Here is a 17,123-nt window from a genome sequence, read left to right as displayed (position 1 = left end):
GGATATTAAAACAGAAAACTTTTATATGAATTATAATATTTCACAATATTACTGTTTTCTCAATATTTTGAATGCAAAAAATAAATACATTTGGTGAGCATAAAAGATTTCTTTAAAAAAAACATATATATTACATTACTGGAGAAAATTATTTAGAAGGTGAAGTATTTTTAATGAGATGCAAGATAAATATTATTATTTAGCAATATTATTTAAAAAGCTCCAAATCATAATATTTTACAAATTATATATTGATAAACAATAGGCGTGGCATTAAGAGCTAAACGTAGCCTATTATTAGAGCATTTAATATTATTATAAAATATGATGTTGATATATAGCCCAAATATCATCATTTTCTTTGTTGTGTTAATAAGACACTTTAATGAAACCTTTTTATTATTTTTTTTGTTGTTGTTGTTGTTATACTGTAGACCTTATTCATTTACTATCGGTAACATAAGTTGTCGTTGTACATTACGACTGAACAACTATTGGTTACGCTTATGTCAATATTAATATTCACAAATTAAAAAGAGAGATGTTTTGCATCACTGCGATGATGATGTGCTGCGCGCTCTCCGTCATTGGCTCGTGCAGCGCACGCCACTGATCCTGCGGTAAAGATGGCGGCGGCGGAGGGGGCGCGCAGCGGCTGGAGAAGAACGGAACGACCCCAGACGGGTTCGTTTTAAGAGAAACGGTGCTGGGGGGCAGGAGAATCCTACATTCCCGCTTAACAGAGCCGCTTATCCGGTTTAGTAGAATTGAACGCTTAGACAGTGTGTTGTTGGGTGTTAGGTGTTGGGTGGGTTCTATCGCTCTCTCCCATACACACACACACACACACATAGATTGCTAACTAGCTAAGCTAACAGAGCTCGGTCCGGTCCGGTAGAGGAGAGGAGAGGGAAGAGGAGGGGTGACCAAGAAAGGGAAGACAATCATCTCTTGAAGAACAGGCCGTCGTCCCGCGGTTCGTTCGTTCGTTGTGGGATGTGAGCGGTCCAAACGGACGGCGGGTCTTTCCACAGATCTGTGTTATTTTCCCACCCAGAACACTCGCAGGATGGGACAACAGGTAGGCCGCGTGGGAGAAGGGGCTTCCGCTGGGATTCAGACCCCACCGCAGGGACAACAGCAGCCGAGCAGATCGAACCGGGCCAGCAGCTCCGGGAGGAGACCCCGAGACAGCAACATCACAGGGACGCCACCGGGCAGAACTGCCGCCGCTGCAGCGAACATCATGCCGGATCCAGGGATCAATGTTTTCACCCTGCACTCAGGTATGAGCCCATTCAGCTGGTCATTTTGCAGGGTTCCCTTTGCAACATGCTAATCATAGTCGGTAAAATGAGGAGCTGCTGTCCGTTGAGGAGTTGAGATAGATCTGTTGGGATAAGCGGAAATACTTCCATGACTCAGGCTGTGTTGCAAAATCGAGTGTGTTGCCTTTGTAGACAGGGTTATCTTGACACCATGAATGCGTCCAGAAACTATGGCCGGTAACCAAGTCTTGAAGATTGACATGGACATGCACCAGACTGCTAAAGCAGATCACCCTAAAATGTAGGCTCACACAGCCGAGCTCACTTGTCTCCCTCAATGTCTGAACAGTTTGTGAGTTTAACGTGTTTTGTAAAAGGTCAGTGTCTGGTCATCTTCCATTAGAACACTTTTTTGAAGAATATGAAGTGATGTTGTTGCTGTAGGTTCAAACCCCAGTAGGTGTCAATCCGTGTACTAGCACCATTGTGTCCATTCCAGGTGCAGTGTCACTGCTCTGATTGGATAAAAGCCTCAGGTAAATGACAAGTTTGTTTACTGTCACTTTATTATGACCCAAAACATGCTTTTGAGATGTATCCGTGACAATCTTTTTGAGATATGTTATGGTTAAAACTTTATGTATTTTCTTGTTTATATGCTGCTATGGAGATGTTCCTGCAGAAATATGTAATATGAGCAGATTCTGCTTCTTATTCAAAGAATATATATGTTGCATGTAAACATGGTTGCTATTCTCATCTATTACACCCAGATTGACTTCTTCCTGCTCTGACCCACCTTACACACCCTAGTATAAAATTACTGTATACTCTTACAATTGCATTCATGCTATCTCACTCTGAACAACATTCCACAGTGTGTGTATAAAGACACCTAAATGGCACTTCAGAACTGTGTAAATCTGGCATTTGATGTTGAGGATTGTGTTTTTTTACGGGCAGTGACTCAACTGAGAAGGGGAAGTTCAGACACCATACTATCCTAACTGTAGAAATGCGATGACTGTTATTTGATAAGGCTGGCATTTATTGTCTCTTATGAAGGACTTTCTGCTGGGGAAGCCACTGCTTTCTCGGATTTCGCTCGCTCGATTTCACTGACTCATTTGTTTCAGGCAGTAACACAAAGCACACATTTGATCATAATGCGGTTTTGTGTGTCACACAGATTTCTTTTCTTAAATCTCATAATCAGGTGTTGTTTATTGTGATTATTGTGACTGTGGCACAATGGTTGGGATTTCATTAGATGTGTGGTTTGCACTGTAAGGGAGTCGAGAATTGGGTTTTCGTTTAAATTTTAGCGTATCCGATTGCAATTCTGCTTACAGATTCCCATTCGTTTAGATTCACAGTTTTGATTCCAGTATGGTAAAAACATTTATATATCAAGCATTTATTCTGAGTCTTTTGTTGAAAGCTTCCATAACGCTCGCTCTGCTCCGCACTTTTATGAATGCCATTTTATGTGCACATTTTACTTTCGAATTAGCAATTTAAAAGCGAGGTGCAAAAAAGGGAAAAACTTAGTGTCGGTCTGTTCTCCAGGGTGGGTTGATCCATGCCAAAGAGGAGCTTGTCACATCTTGACAGTGAACCCTTCGGCTGGAAACACTGACATGTGAGGGTTGCAGATGAGTTATTTTTACTCCCATCCCTTATAGCCAGATGTATAGCTGTGGCTGAAAGTCATCTGAATAAGCAGGATAATAATTGTATGGTTACATGCCTGACTGTCATACCAGTGGTGACTAACTGCCATGGTAAACTTCATCAGACACACCTTATATCAAACACTGGAGGCTAGAACATCTTATAATGTCTGTTCTCTAATCATATGGCCTTGGTCACATTTTGTTGTTTTATGTGTAAATTCGCTTTGTCTCAGAGTGTTAGAGCCTCATCTGTAAGGTTAAAGCGATAGCTCACCCTAAAATGAAAAAAATATGTTGTTGGTGGTTACTCGATCTAAGGTTGTTTCTGAAATGTATCCGGTAACACTTTACAATAAGGTCTAATTTGTAATTTTTTTCTATGTTTTAGCTTACCTCGAGGGCATCAAAGATGTAGGTGTCTTTGTTTCTGCAGTAGTTTCAATTTTGATATTTTTAGGTCAAACCGTTTTTGTCTGTCAGTCATATAATGGAGGTCTATGGTCACCACCTCAAAGAGCATGCACAGAGAAGTCCAAATTAAACATAATTTAATGACTCATTGATGGCATAAGACACGAAACGAGTGATTTGTGTGAGAAAACGAACAGTATTTATATCGTTTTTACCTCTTGTAACCACAGCCACCTCCAAGTGATCTGAGGGCGCGGGTGCTTTGGTCTGCGCAAGCGCCGGAAGTGATCTCTTCGTAAGTGAAAAAGATTTCGCAATTTTTTTCTTTTGCGACAGTTTAAACATCCCGAATAAGTGCAAATTAGTACCATTTTAATTAGCCGTCTTACCTACAATCTCTGTTCTGTGTAAACAATGAGTGACGTACACGCGCGAGAGATCACTTCCGGGGGTTTCCGGTGCTTGCACAGACAGAAGCGCCTGCACCCTCAAATCACTTGGAGGTGGCTGTGTTTACAAGAGGTAAAACAGTTCGCTTCTCACACAAATCGCTCGTTTCGTGTCTTATGGCATCAATGTGTGCTTACTTTAACAATTCGTTAAATCATCTTTAATTTGGACTTCTCTGTGGATGCTCTTTGAGGTGGTGACCATAGACCTTCATTATATGACTGAAAGACAAGTACGGTTTGACCTAAAAATATCAAAATTGAAAATACTGCGGAAACAAAGACACCTACATCTTGGGTGCCCTTGAGGTAAGCTAAAACATACCAAAAATTAATTTCAAAGTGAACTATCCCATTCTCCCACACAACATCAACAAGAAGCTTCTTCACTGTTTAATTTTGAAACTCTGCAGTGAGGTCATCATCACTCAGTCTGATGACTACACAAGAGCACTGGGGGAGTTGGACAACTCCGTTTCCCACCGCTTTTCTGCCCATAGTGCATTCAGGACATCCACAGGTGACTCATCTAATGCTCAAAGCAGAATTCCGTCAGATCCTGGAGAATATTCATCTCTTTCATTAACTAGTGGAATTCCATCAGATTTGACCATGACGAGCTGTGCTTAATTTGACCACGGAGGGATAAAAGAGTGGTTCTGTCTGCGTCCTCCCGTCCCCTGCAGACAGCCAATGAGTCAGCCCGTCGCCGCTCTGAGGTCACAGGGCCAGTTCCACACTCTTTTTATTTATTTATCAACTCTGTCCTGCACCAGCATGCTTTTATTATTTCAGTAGGGTGGTGCAAAGTGCTGCACTGAACTTAATGCAGTCCAAAGTACCCGAAACGATTGATTTTTAGAGCTCAGAACAGTGCGGAGCTTTAGTTGGCACATGATTAGAAGATCAAATGCACAGATGAACTCTCGAAAGTTTCCTTTTTTTGGGGTGTTTTATTGTTCCATCGTTTTATGTATCATGCATTTCCAAGGTTTGGGAAAGCGAAATACCATGAGGCTGATGGTACTACCATGAACTTAATGATATAATGTTGGCAGTTGGCAGCAGCTTTAAATACGATTCATCCAAGCAAAATTGAGAGTCAGAACTGTCCGTTTAAGAAATATGAGAGAATATCGTAGATGATTTTGGTGAAGTTCTGGTTTTGGAGATCTAGTTGTTTCTGGTAAGCAGGCATAATGCTGCTGTAATTGAGTTACGTAAATATCTCTTTTATCCAAAGGATGGAGTAGACAGCACTGACACGTGTGAAATTCCCAGGATGTAAGAGGATAGGAATTAAGTGCTAAATTAGATTAAGAAATTCATTTTTTGATCTGTGAGATAGATTTGAAGCAAAACAGCGGAGGAGAAGCTTTATAAAGTAGTCTCAACTTCTCTCTCATTGTGAAGACCTGATGGGGCTCTCTTGGCCCACGGTTCGATTTGGTTGTTGCACCACTAGAGGTCATTAGAACACCGCAATTTGTTGTCACTATGCTCAAAGTATCAATGTATGTATATATATTTTTTTCAACGTCTAGTTGTGAGTTGGATACTCCTCTTTGTCTCGTTGGTGAGATAGCGGGTGCCTGTGCTCTCCTAGACATCTGCTAATCCTGCTTCATTTTAACAGCCTTATCCGGTTCCATCCTCTCATTGCGTCCTTATTAAGGTCTGGATTAGATGACACACTGGAGTAATTCTTCTATGTTGGGGCTGTGATTGAGATATTGGACTTTTTTTTAATTCAACTCTTTCTCTGCATTGGTTTTCCATGTTTTTCTCTTCAGACTAGGAATAAGGTGTCATTGTTCTATATCTGTTAGCTTTTTCAGCTCTTTTTGGCCTTTTTTTGTTGATGCAAATGAATAATTAAATTAGTGTTTTGAATTGATTCATGAAATGGACAGTTTGAAGGAACCGCACGGAAATTAAATTGAGCTTGACAATTATTGAAAAATTATTATTGAAAAAGTTACATTTTTGGGCTGTCAAGGCTAGGGCTGGGCAAAAAAATCGATTTTTCGATTAATCGTTTTTTAAAATGTGGTCGATTCAAAATCGATTCTCAACGGCCACGAATCGATTTTTTTCCATATAAAGGGCTCGCGGACGCGGTGCTGCATCTTCTCGTCTCTCTGCACTAATCAAGCGCCACGCGCTGCAGCTGTCGATACACACACGCGTTTAGGAGTCGGGACACGACGGAATATTCACTTGCACAATCGGGCCAGCATTGCATCGTGACCTATGATCGTAACTAACATTTATCATTTATTTGCTCAAGCAATGTTAAACCATCCCGTGCTCGCGCACTCTCAGAGATTTCTTTCACTGCGTGCACAGCCTAAATCCGCCTCACAAACAGCTCGCCAGAAACAAAAGTTTTATCCCTGGATTATATCGCTTTAACAGTTAAAACACGCAACATTATGTCAAAACTCTGGTCTTGGTGAGTAACCTCGTAAAGACAGTCGGTAATGTCTTAAATTAGCATTAAACGCGTGTGACAGAAAGTTAATGAAACAGTAATGGATTCGCACACTAGTTCTTAAAGTGAACGCAGCCATTTGTGTCAGTCATTAATTCTGTTGTCATAACAACAGAATATAGTATTAATTGTAAGCAATCAGAATTAATAGCCTTTGTATTTAATTCAGTCTGGACTAAAAAGACTATCCAGTGTTATTTTACATTGGATTACTTTATTCAGTTTCTGTAGTATTTCTGACATACCCAAAAAACTACCCCAAAATGTCTCTTAATTTTTGTCTTTATTCTATTGTATTTATTTGTGCTACTTTTTTCAATTTAATTCAAAGATTGAAATCAAGCATCCATACATAAACTCTTAACAAAAAAAATACATTAACATTTAGGTAAGATCAATGTAAACAATGTCTAAATATTTATATATTTATCTATCTTAAACATAAAATAATATGATACTGTTTGATCAAGCTGTGCGACTGTGCGACTCTTTTTTGCATATTGCATCAAAATCTTTGTATGCATTTAGTGTACCTAAAATAAAAAGTGTTTTATATATAGGTTTATGGCTCTTAATTTTCTTGTATTAATTAACCACTAGTAAACTTATGTCCACTGTTCTTTTTTTAAAAAAATTATAAATATAGGATTTTTATTACATCTTCATTATAGTTGAATCGAGAATCAAATCAGGAATCGAGAATCGAATCGAGAATCGAAATCGAATCGAACTGAGAGCTTGCGAATCGAAATCGAATCGAAATTGAAATGTCACATGTGAATCGATACCCAGCCCTAGTCAAGGCAAAGTTTATAATTTTATGTTGAATAATATTTATTGTTTTTTTTTAATTAATTTTGATATATTTATTTTTGATTAGTTTTCACTGCAACTTTGCATGTGTATGACTATGTATGGTTTAAAAACACACAAAAAACAACCCTGGCCTTTCATTTTTGGTCATATACACATCAAAGTAGTTCTAATGAATCCCAGTTGAATCCCATCCGCAAAGAATGGCCTGTCTGAGCGTTACGATATGTCTTGGAATGCGGAGTGAATAATCCCACAATTCAGTAGTGAAATCGGATGGGACAGAGGGGAGATTAGGGGTAAAGCCAGGAGATCTGCATTATCATCAAACGCATCCTAGCATCTGCTTAGTTTGTGTCATTGCCATTCCCTTTCCCAGCCTTTGTGTGTTTTATGGTGTGGATGTTTTGGTGTCTGTATTTATTTGTGGTGTCACGACACGTTCACTTTCTAAAACAGAGTGTTCCGTTTCACTATTCATGCATTCACTGCGTTAGATAACACTTTCACACCCTTGGGCTGTAGTACAGCTCATTTTCTATTGATAATGGACATTCGAATCAAACATGACATGTTATGATCTGTTTATGGCATATATACACTAGAAGGGTTGTCGACACCCAACAACCAGTGTAGTTAAATGGACGACGACTCATGAAGGTATGATGCGTGTTCAGACAGGTCCTCCAAAACCTGCCAACACTTCCTGTTTCCAAGACCACTTGGTTGACTCAACCCATCCAGCTCCATTTGCAATGTGTCTGGCCCACCAGGCTCATTAAATACTGAAGGCTTATGCTGTCTTATCTTTGAGACCGGGCTAATGCGTTCACCCTCATCTGGTGACGTGGTTGTCTTAACCACTATGGTTGTTAATTTCCTTCGAGAATGTCTCTTAAAGCCTTCATCAAAATGTCTTCAAATACCATTCTCGCCACCAGATACAAATATGGAGGCCCTGTAGTTGTTTTTTGGGTTAAGCTGGTTCTTTTTAGACCTGCACAGAGGTGCAATGCTTGTAAAATTCACTCTTTCCCTGCCAGCATTCTTGAAAAAAGTTGCCCACCAGTTTCATGGCCCTCATAATATTTAGATATGAATATCTGAGCATGCAACTTTCATTTAAAAAAAGGAAAATTTTGAGCAAAAAGCTGAGAATCGCAGATCGTATTCAGAACGATGATCAAAACATAAATGTAATAGATCACATCCTATATGCCTATACCACTTTCTGGGTTGGCTTTTCATTTCATTCTCTTTGCCGATATTTGATAAATTAAAAACCATTGGTATAACGGCTATAGCATGAGAAAGGTAACGATGGTTTTGATTAATTAACTACATGAAGGCACTGAGTTGTATAATATCTGTTCTAAAAATCCAACTTTTTTCACTGGTTAAAATAATTAAGTACTAGCATGACAATACAGACTGCCCGGTGCCAGCGTGAACAACAATTGATGGAACTGTCATTGTCCCAATGGATCGCCATGAAAGTTTAACCTTTGCATGCGTTGAGAATTGAGAAATTAAACGCACAAGTGTAGCGGTATATTAGACCCACACTTAAAGTGACGGCAGCCTAATATTCCTGATGTGATGTGTATTAATTTCTTTGAAAAAAAAAACCTTACTAACCGGAACCGTAATTTATAAATAACAAACCTTTTCATTAAATGGTTATATTTCATTTTCATCAGTGCCCTTATTTAATTTTATTCTTTGGAGAGCCTTTAACTGGTAAAGTAAAGTTATGGGAAGTTAATGTGTTTATCTGTTAAGAAACAGTGGATGCTGCTGGTGGGAAAATTTCATCAGATATGGAGGATGTGAGCAGTCTGATGAATTCTGTTCTGCCCACACTGTTGTGGCAACCACAGATAGCAATGGTGCATCTACCTGAGATGTTATTCAGAGGGAGGAGCCACAGGTCTGGATGCGTCCTGCCCATAGCGCAAAAATGACTCAAAGCAAAGAGAGAGAAAGAGGGCAAGGATGGACAGGGATCACTGATTGTCTGGTTAAGTGTAAATAAATATTTTTTCATTTGTCACCATATGGTTGCATCACATTTTTGCTATTGTCACTGTTATTGTTGATTGTAGTTGACAAAAGATGATTCGGAATTACATATAAAATGAACATATAATTTCATTCTGATAGGGCATTTATGTGTTGTCTCTTGAGTCCATGTTATGTTGCATAAACTCTTAAAGTACATTTAAGCTGAAGGGTGTGTGTGATTTTCATGCTTGTGCATGCTTGTACAAAAAGAATTTCGAATAAGAATAAGAGCATGTTTAAGTGTGGAGGGCCAATAAAGACGACGCTTTTGTCAGGTGCCAAAACAGTGTTCCTTCAGAAAACGACCTCCTTTCAGGTCATTATGTTTGCGCTGACCTGTCAAGCTTGGTGTTCTAGTCTTCTGATCCGGCTTAAAAAAAAAGTGGGTCTCCAGGAGAAGCATTAAGCCATTTCACAATGCAAGTTTGCAGATGTAGGTTTATTGTGTATAGAGCCCCATTAGAACCTCCAGTGAACAGGTAAATCCAGGGCTCGACATAAGCAATGGCCCGATGGCCCGGGGCCAGTAAAAGAGTATGTCGGGCTAGTTGATTGGCCAGTCACTTGCCCGCGCGGGCCAGTAACTGGCGATCAGCAAAACAAACAGCAAACGTCATGTGGCGCGAAGAGTGTCAATGTTAAAATGCCAAAGAACTACGAGGCTGGACATTCCTGGAGTCATGGAAAACACAGTACACCTGATGGATGCGTACTCGGTATTAAACGGGACTGAATTTTGAAAGACCGCTGTATCGATAAGCTCGGACGTTATTGTTATTGCTGTCGCGGGAGAAATACCCTACATGTATTTATTACATAACATAATTTATTATTGCTATAAAAACATTAACCATCTCGCTGAGTCGCCAGCCATGTCTAGGCCTATATATAGGCTAATAAAATTAAACCATTTGTCCGTGATGCATTTTGCTATTCGCGCAGTCCAGAAGAGGAAGAGAGAGAGAGAGAGAATGAGAGAGAGCGCGCGCGAGAGAGAGATCTCACGCGGTGCCACAGCGCGCACAACACCTGACTAAACATTCAAGTTATACACTTTAGATCTGTGATATAATAATATGATTTTATTTTAGATTTCAGCTTCCAAAGATTATAGAATATATTTTAGGTAAAACCATTAAAACCTGCATTCTGTCTAGCGCAACGTCCTTCCCATCACAGCAGTACAGTAGCACGCTGTCATTTCTCCTTAACTCAAACTTTAATACAGAATCAGCACGATCGGTGATTGTTGTAAAATGCAGTCAGTTCTGTTGCTAAATTGCGGGGCGCGTTTAATAATAAAAAGAGCTATTAAAAGCACAAAAAGCGCAAGAGATGCTGTTCCCGATGCGGCGCGCGATCCGAAACAGACCGCAACGAGATAAGTATACACTTTGGGCTTCATGTGCGCGTCTAAACGATCAAATGTACACAAAAATGTGTCACAATGACTGGCTTGGAGATTCACTTAAACAGTTTATGTCTAAAATGGACGCAGTTATGGAAATAGTTGGGAGAAAATATGGTGCATCAGTAGACTTACATCTGCACTCGTTCTTAAAGGGGAAGCAGTCTAATATGCGGACAATTGCGACATTACTGCGAATCAAACAACTAAAGGCAAAAAGAAAATCACTCACTGCTCTTGAATGAATACTTTAGCTTTAATAAGTAAGATGAGGAGACTGAGGGAAAAAGAGAGAGAGAGAGAGTGATCGAGATGAGGAGAGAGCAGGTATTGACAAATAATCTACTGGACGCTGAAATTTGGTTATTTTTGCATGTCTCCACCAGGGTCTCTCTCTTAATTCCTGAACTTCCTTCACTGTTTTGATTAATCCTCCTAATGTATATAAATACAGTTTAATGGAAAAGTGCTTTTCCTTGTATTTCTTTCAGGGCCAGTCAAAATATAGAAGGGGCCAGCAAAACTCTGATCTACTGGCCCCGGGGGCCAGTGGGGATTTTTTTTTATGTTGAGCCCTGGGTAAATCACAGTAGCCGGGCTTCAAAAGTAGACCTGGATGAATGGCACCAGGATATTTCCCGTAATCCAAAGTGTGTTGTTGTTCAAACCAGCCTGTCAGATTGATGTCCACAGGAATAGAGGTTGCTCGATTGTCCACTCGGCACAGGTAAAATGTCATATTTGGACTATTTCTGAATGGGGAATTTATTTAATGTGGATTTTCTGACAAACTCAAAGCTAAAGTACCGTTCAGAAGTTTTGTTTTGGCAGCAAGGACGCATTAAACTAATGAAAGTGAGTCAATTCATTTGTAGTATTACAAAAGATTTCTGTATATATGTGTTTCATATATATGCTGTTTGGAATCTTCAATGAATCCTGAAAAAGAAAAGTTTCACTGTTTTCACAAAAAAATATGAATCAGTACAACTCTGTGTTCAACATTGACGATAATAATAGTAGCCTAAAAGTAGGGGTCGACCGATTATCGGCCTGGCGATTATCGGCACCGATATTAAGCATTTTTTATGGTTATCGGTATAGGCCATTTTCAAAACCATTTTCATAATTTTAAATATAGTATAGTAATTATTAATTTATTTTATTGGATTGCATTTAAGCTGCCTTTAAAAACTGTGTGAACAGACCTCTTGCAAGAATTATTTTTCTTATGTATCTATTATTGACATCATCTTATAATTCGGCACCAATTGCATTCTTTCACAGAGATTTCTCCCTTAAAGTGGCTATAATAATCATTCATAGGTGTGGCGAGCAGGACGAGGCGAGGGCCTTGGGAGAATGGCGCGAATGGTGGTCTCTCCCACGGCGCTCGCCACAATAGGCTATTAAAAAGCCGAATAGGAATTGTTAAAGGCATAATTGATCTAAAACATTTTAATTCTGTCATTTACTCACCCTCAAGTTGTTCTTAATCTGTATGACTTTCTTTTATTGTGTTGTTACACAAAAGAAAACATTTTGAAGAATGTCTGTAACCAAACAGTTGATGGTTAGTATGGTAGTCATTGACTTCCATAGAATGGAAAAAAAAAATACTGTGGCAGTCAGTGGCTGCTATGATCTGTTTGCTTACCAACATTGAGGGTGTGTAAATGATGACAGGTTTTTGGGTGAACGAACCCTTTAAATTCATTACGATTGCCATTCCTATCGTTGACACATTTGGTTAGCTAGTATGTGGTGAATTAATCTCCCCTTTTAACACTTGTATTCATCACATTGTCTGATGTCTTGTAATACTGCACTAGTCTTTTCAACTGGAGAGCCATTTACTGGGCAAGAGGACGAGACTGAGTGAAATGGGGGACAACTGTGCATTCTTTGTTACAGAGAGCTCTTGTTGGATCCTCATTAATGTGAATGAACAGGATCTGTCCTTCATAGTGTTCAGTTTATATGGGCCCATTGTTTCAGCTATCATTGTTCGGCAGTTCCTCTGTGCATGTACACATTGTGATTATCCTGGGAGTATTTATGGCAAGATAGATTTGTTTTGTGCTGGATCTAAAAATAGGCCTTGTCTTGCACCATGTGGCTTTCAGATAAACAGGTGAGCTTGTGCTGTCATTCCCTGCAACACTTCACCAGCACTCTTGAGGTGTAATGCTGATTCTTGCCTCGCATCTTTCAAGCACTAAAGATGACTTTGTTCATTTTTTTAATTTTGAAATACTTTCAACAGTAAAAAGGCATAGTTCACCAAGAAAATTGAAGTCTGACACTAATTACTCACCCTCATATGGTTCAAAACTTGTATGCTGTTATGGTTTTTATATGCTAGTAAATTTAAAGAATCATTGCACAGCTCTTTTTGTTCAACATGATTAGATGATTTCAAGCTCCAAAAATAAAACGGCAACTTCTGTGCTATTTTTCAGTTTTGTAAAAGGTTTGTAATAGTTTTGTTTAAGAACTCACTACATTTACGCCATTGTTCACTGATAATATTGCACAAATGGTGTTGTTTAGCCTGCATTCTCCTCCATGTTGCATATTTTTTCCACATTTGAGAAAGTGAGAATGTTGCTTTGGTGACCGTAGCGTAATTTTTTACTTGTATACCTTTACTGGTTTTTTTTTATTTATTTTTTTACCTTTTTTATTTTTTTGTTTTTGTTTAATTCTATACTTTAAAAATACTTATTTATTCATTTTTATACTTTTTTATTTCAAACTGTCATTTTAAAAAATCTTTTATTTTCCATGAAAAAATGAAAACATGTTTGGAGCAACATGAGGATAAGTAAATAATGACAATGTTTATGTTAACTTTTCTTTTAGAGCTGTGGTTCTTAATCATTTGACTCCAAGATAATAAATAATACTATTCAAAGGCTCTCTTATCTGTCTTATCTTAAGCTGAATCTTTGGTACCTCTGTTGTAATAAAAAAAAAAATATTGTCATTCTAACTTGTACATTTTTGAGTTTTCTTTTTTTAATTAAGATTTAGTTAGTTGGTTGTATTAACATAATCAGCCCCCCAGATTGAGAACTGCTTCAGAGTAAGCCATTCGAAGATTAATTCCCACAAAATCTATAAACACTGATTTGCATTTGTTTGAGCACCAGTGCAGCAACAGCAACATTAGCATGAGTGTGGAGCAGGACTGTTTGGTGACCAATGGCAGAAGGCATAGAAGTTTGATGAATTTTGTTAAAAAAAATGTCATTACTATATTTTGCAGTATTAGATAAATTAGTTAATTTGTTTGGAAGAAATAACAGCTATTCTGTTTGGGAAAAGGTCCATTATCTGTCCACCGCACACAGACTGTGAACGCCTGCAATTAGCACCGCGACGGGAGACCTGGAAGCAGTGTGTCGACCTATCGACTTGCATATGCTCTACTCTGCTGCCGAATAATCCTGCAGAATCAGGGAATGTTTTTGTCTGTTCCTCTTTCGAGCTGCTCTTGCATATGAGAATGTTGGTCATAATTTCCTGCATGACAGATGTACTTGTCACATTCCAGTGTAATGTTAGGGGGCTGTTCTGTGCCTTGGGTAATCCAAAACTGGTGACGGGCAGGTGAGGTGTCTGATATATTGGATTTTGGGGATGAGACAATTGAGCCATTGATAAACCCCGCCCCCTCTCAGTTACATTTACTTTGACAGGATTTCAGAACATCCCATGACTGGTGGGATTTTAAGTAAAATATGCTCATGAAGTGGTATTAAAGGTATAGTTCACTTTGAAATTAATTTGTGATATGTTTCGGTCAAACCGGGAATTTATTTGATGTGGATTTTCTGACAAACTCAAAGCTAAAGTATCGTTCAGAAGTTTTGTTTTGGCAGCAAGGACGCATTAAACTGATGAAAGTGAGTCAATTCATTTGTAGTATTACAAAATATTTCTATATGTATTTCATATATATGCTGTTCTTTTGAATCTTCAATGAATCCTGAAAAAAAAGTTTCACTGTTTTCACAAAAAATATGAAGCAGTATAACTCATTGTGTTCAACATTGATAATAATAATAGTAGCCTAATAGTAGCCGACCGATTATCGGCACCGATGTTAAGCATTTTTATGGTTATCGTATCGGCCATGTTTTGGTCAAACCGTTGTTGTCTATGAGTCATATAATGGACGTTTAGGGGGTCCTCCCTCAGTTCACCTCAAAGAGCATAGAGGGTGTGATCTCACTCACAGAATGCACGTATAGTGTCAGCCATCTTTTTTTTTTGGAAGCTAAGCTAGCAGGCTCTTGTTCGGTGGAGAAAGCCGAGTAGTAACTTTAGGGGTTACCAACTTCCCATCCTCTTTCCCGGACATGTCTGGCCGTCGATGTCCTTGATTCAGCTTTTGCTTTCTGCAATTGCCATTCATTGTTTATATGCACAGCTTTTGTTTCAATCTAACTGAATTCATTCTGATTGGTGAATCTGAATGTTTACATGAATGCTAAACAAGTGATCGGTTGATGTGCGTTTTAACATTGCTAAGAAAATTCCCGCTCCTCAGTGAGAGATATTCAAATTCATATACAAGAGAGATATACAAATTCATCTTTTCAGAGGTGAAGTATCCCTTTAAGTAGTTGTTGTTTTTTTTATTTATTTTTTTTTTTATTATTATTGAAGGAACTTTCATATTAAACATTTTCCTTTTTGCAGAAAAATAGCAGCGTACAGGTTTGGAACAATCCGCTTGTAGCATTTAAAATGTAGAGTTTTATTTTTGATTTCTCAAACAAAACAGTGTAGTTTGAAATATCAGGCAGAATTTTAATATTGGTCCATCTCTACTTTAAACATTTGTGGTGCTGCCTTTGCTTTCTACTGCTTGGGTTACGGCTTTGCTTTCTAGGTTTCTTCCATGGAACCTGGGCTTTTGTTAGCCTGAACTTACTAATGAAGCAGCTTGAAGTTCTATGGATTGTAAAGGAATAGATGTTGAGATCAGGATGTTCTGTGGATAAGCTGAGAGCAGCTCCAGTCAGAGTACAGAGGTGCTGGTGCAGCTGCTATAAGCCTGGCTTAAACCCAGCACAACAGCTGCGCTAGACTCCCATCAGGACAAGGCCGTCCAGGTCAGTCCGTTCAGTATGCTCATTCACACGGCACTCCCCCAGCTGTCTCACAGCAATGCTTGTGCACACAAAGACACAAACAGAAACCGCACGTGTGCTGAGGAGCACACGCAGGACAAACACATGCGGCCACGCGACGTGCCCTACGCGGGTCAATTGCTAGATCAATCAGAACTGTTGCATGAGGGTGAGCAAAGTTTGTCAATGTACAGGGCTTGACATTTCTATCTATTGGTCGATCTGTCTTTTATCGATACACATTGGATCAGGTGTGTAATTAATGCTTTGTTCAAGGTATTTTATTATTCCTGTACTGCCACAGAGAAATAGTTTTGAGACATCTAAAGTATTCTGGGAGATGGGTCCTGAGGACTAGACTTGAGAAACTCTGGTCTTGTCTATTGATGTCTTGTGTGCTGATGATTGTTTTCCTGAATGTTGAGATGTTTTTTTGGTGTACCTTAATAATTCAGCAATGAGCAACCCTGTCTTAATACATTTTACATGTTGCTCTGAAACTCAGGGGTCCCATGAGAATGATGGGTAGGCAGCACACATGGTGTAGAAATGGAACCATCTGCTCATTCCTCTACCCCCTTCTGAAACCAATGCTTATCCCCCCCCCCTTCCCACACACACACGCACACACGCCACCCCTCGCAAGACATCCAATAAAACTACCCTCGGAACTTCAATCTTCCCATGTCTCACACAAGCACATGGGCATTTCTTACTCAAGGCAGTTGGCATGGAGGCCCACAATCAAGTCGGACTGGCATTCCGGCTGCGGGGTTGGAAACTCTGAGTTGCCGCACAGGCTACTCTGAAATGATTCAACCAAGAGGAGCGCGTCTGCGTCATATTTTCAACTCGCTGCCTTGTGTGAATTTAACCCAGAACCTGAGGATTGGGGACTAGAGTGTTTTGCTATCAGCCCTTGTACTGGAACTGGGATCATGTACTGGGAACTGTGGATCAGTCAGCTGACCAGGACTGGGAAGCACTGCATGCTGGTTAGGAATAAAGGTAGGGCTACAAGTATCTGGCGAATTCGGGTTTACCATTCAGGCATTAACTGTCTCAGCTGTGTGTTCTTGCTTGTTTATTGTGTTGTGCAATACCTGGCAGAAGACCAGTCGTTGTGTTGGCTTGGCTTGTGTCTTTTATGCATAATGATTGTTTTATGATGAGTTAAATTTATTATCTTGTTGAACTGTTGACTTTTAGGGCTATTGGTTCACTTGTGTCTAATCCAGTATGTGCTTGTTTGTTTAGTTATTGATTATGCTTCGTATTGACTGTATGAGTTTGTGGGTCTTAATGGGCTATATGCACGCATAAATTCCGCATTTGACGCAAGGATGCTCGTCCATTTCCGGTTGTGGAGATTAAAGCGGAGGAAAACCGAGGAAAA

The 17,123-nt window shown here is 39.3% G+C and overlaps 1 protein-coding gene across 1 annotated transcript in view; it reads left to right on the top strand.

The window, feature by feature from the left end:
* Nucleotides 1–594: 594 nt before the first annotated feature.
* Nucleotides 595–17,123, top strand: part of abl2 (ABL proto-oncogene 2, non-receptor tyrosine kinase) — a 31,389-nt gene continuing 14,860 nt past the window's right edge. Inside the window, exon 1 of the mRNA XM_039662446.2 lies at nucleotides 595–1,286. Coding sequence (XP_039518380.2) covers nucleotides 1,070–1,286 — 217 coding nt within the window. The 5' untranslated portion in view covers nucleotides 595–1,069. The remainder of the gene's footprint in view (nucleotides 1,287–17,123) is intronic.

Source organism: Pimephales promelas, chromosome 14, assembly GCF_988280905.1.
Source record: "Pimephales promelas chromosome 14, fPimPro1.hap1.1, whole genome shotgun sequence".
In the NCBI taxonomy this organism is placed as follows: domain Eukaryota; kingdom Metazoa; phylum Chordata; class Actinopteri; order Cypriniformes; family Leuciscidae; genus Pimephales; species Pimephales promelas.
Note: the sequence above shows the minus strand (reverse complement) of the source record. Positions and strands in the feature narration are given on the sequence as shown.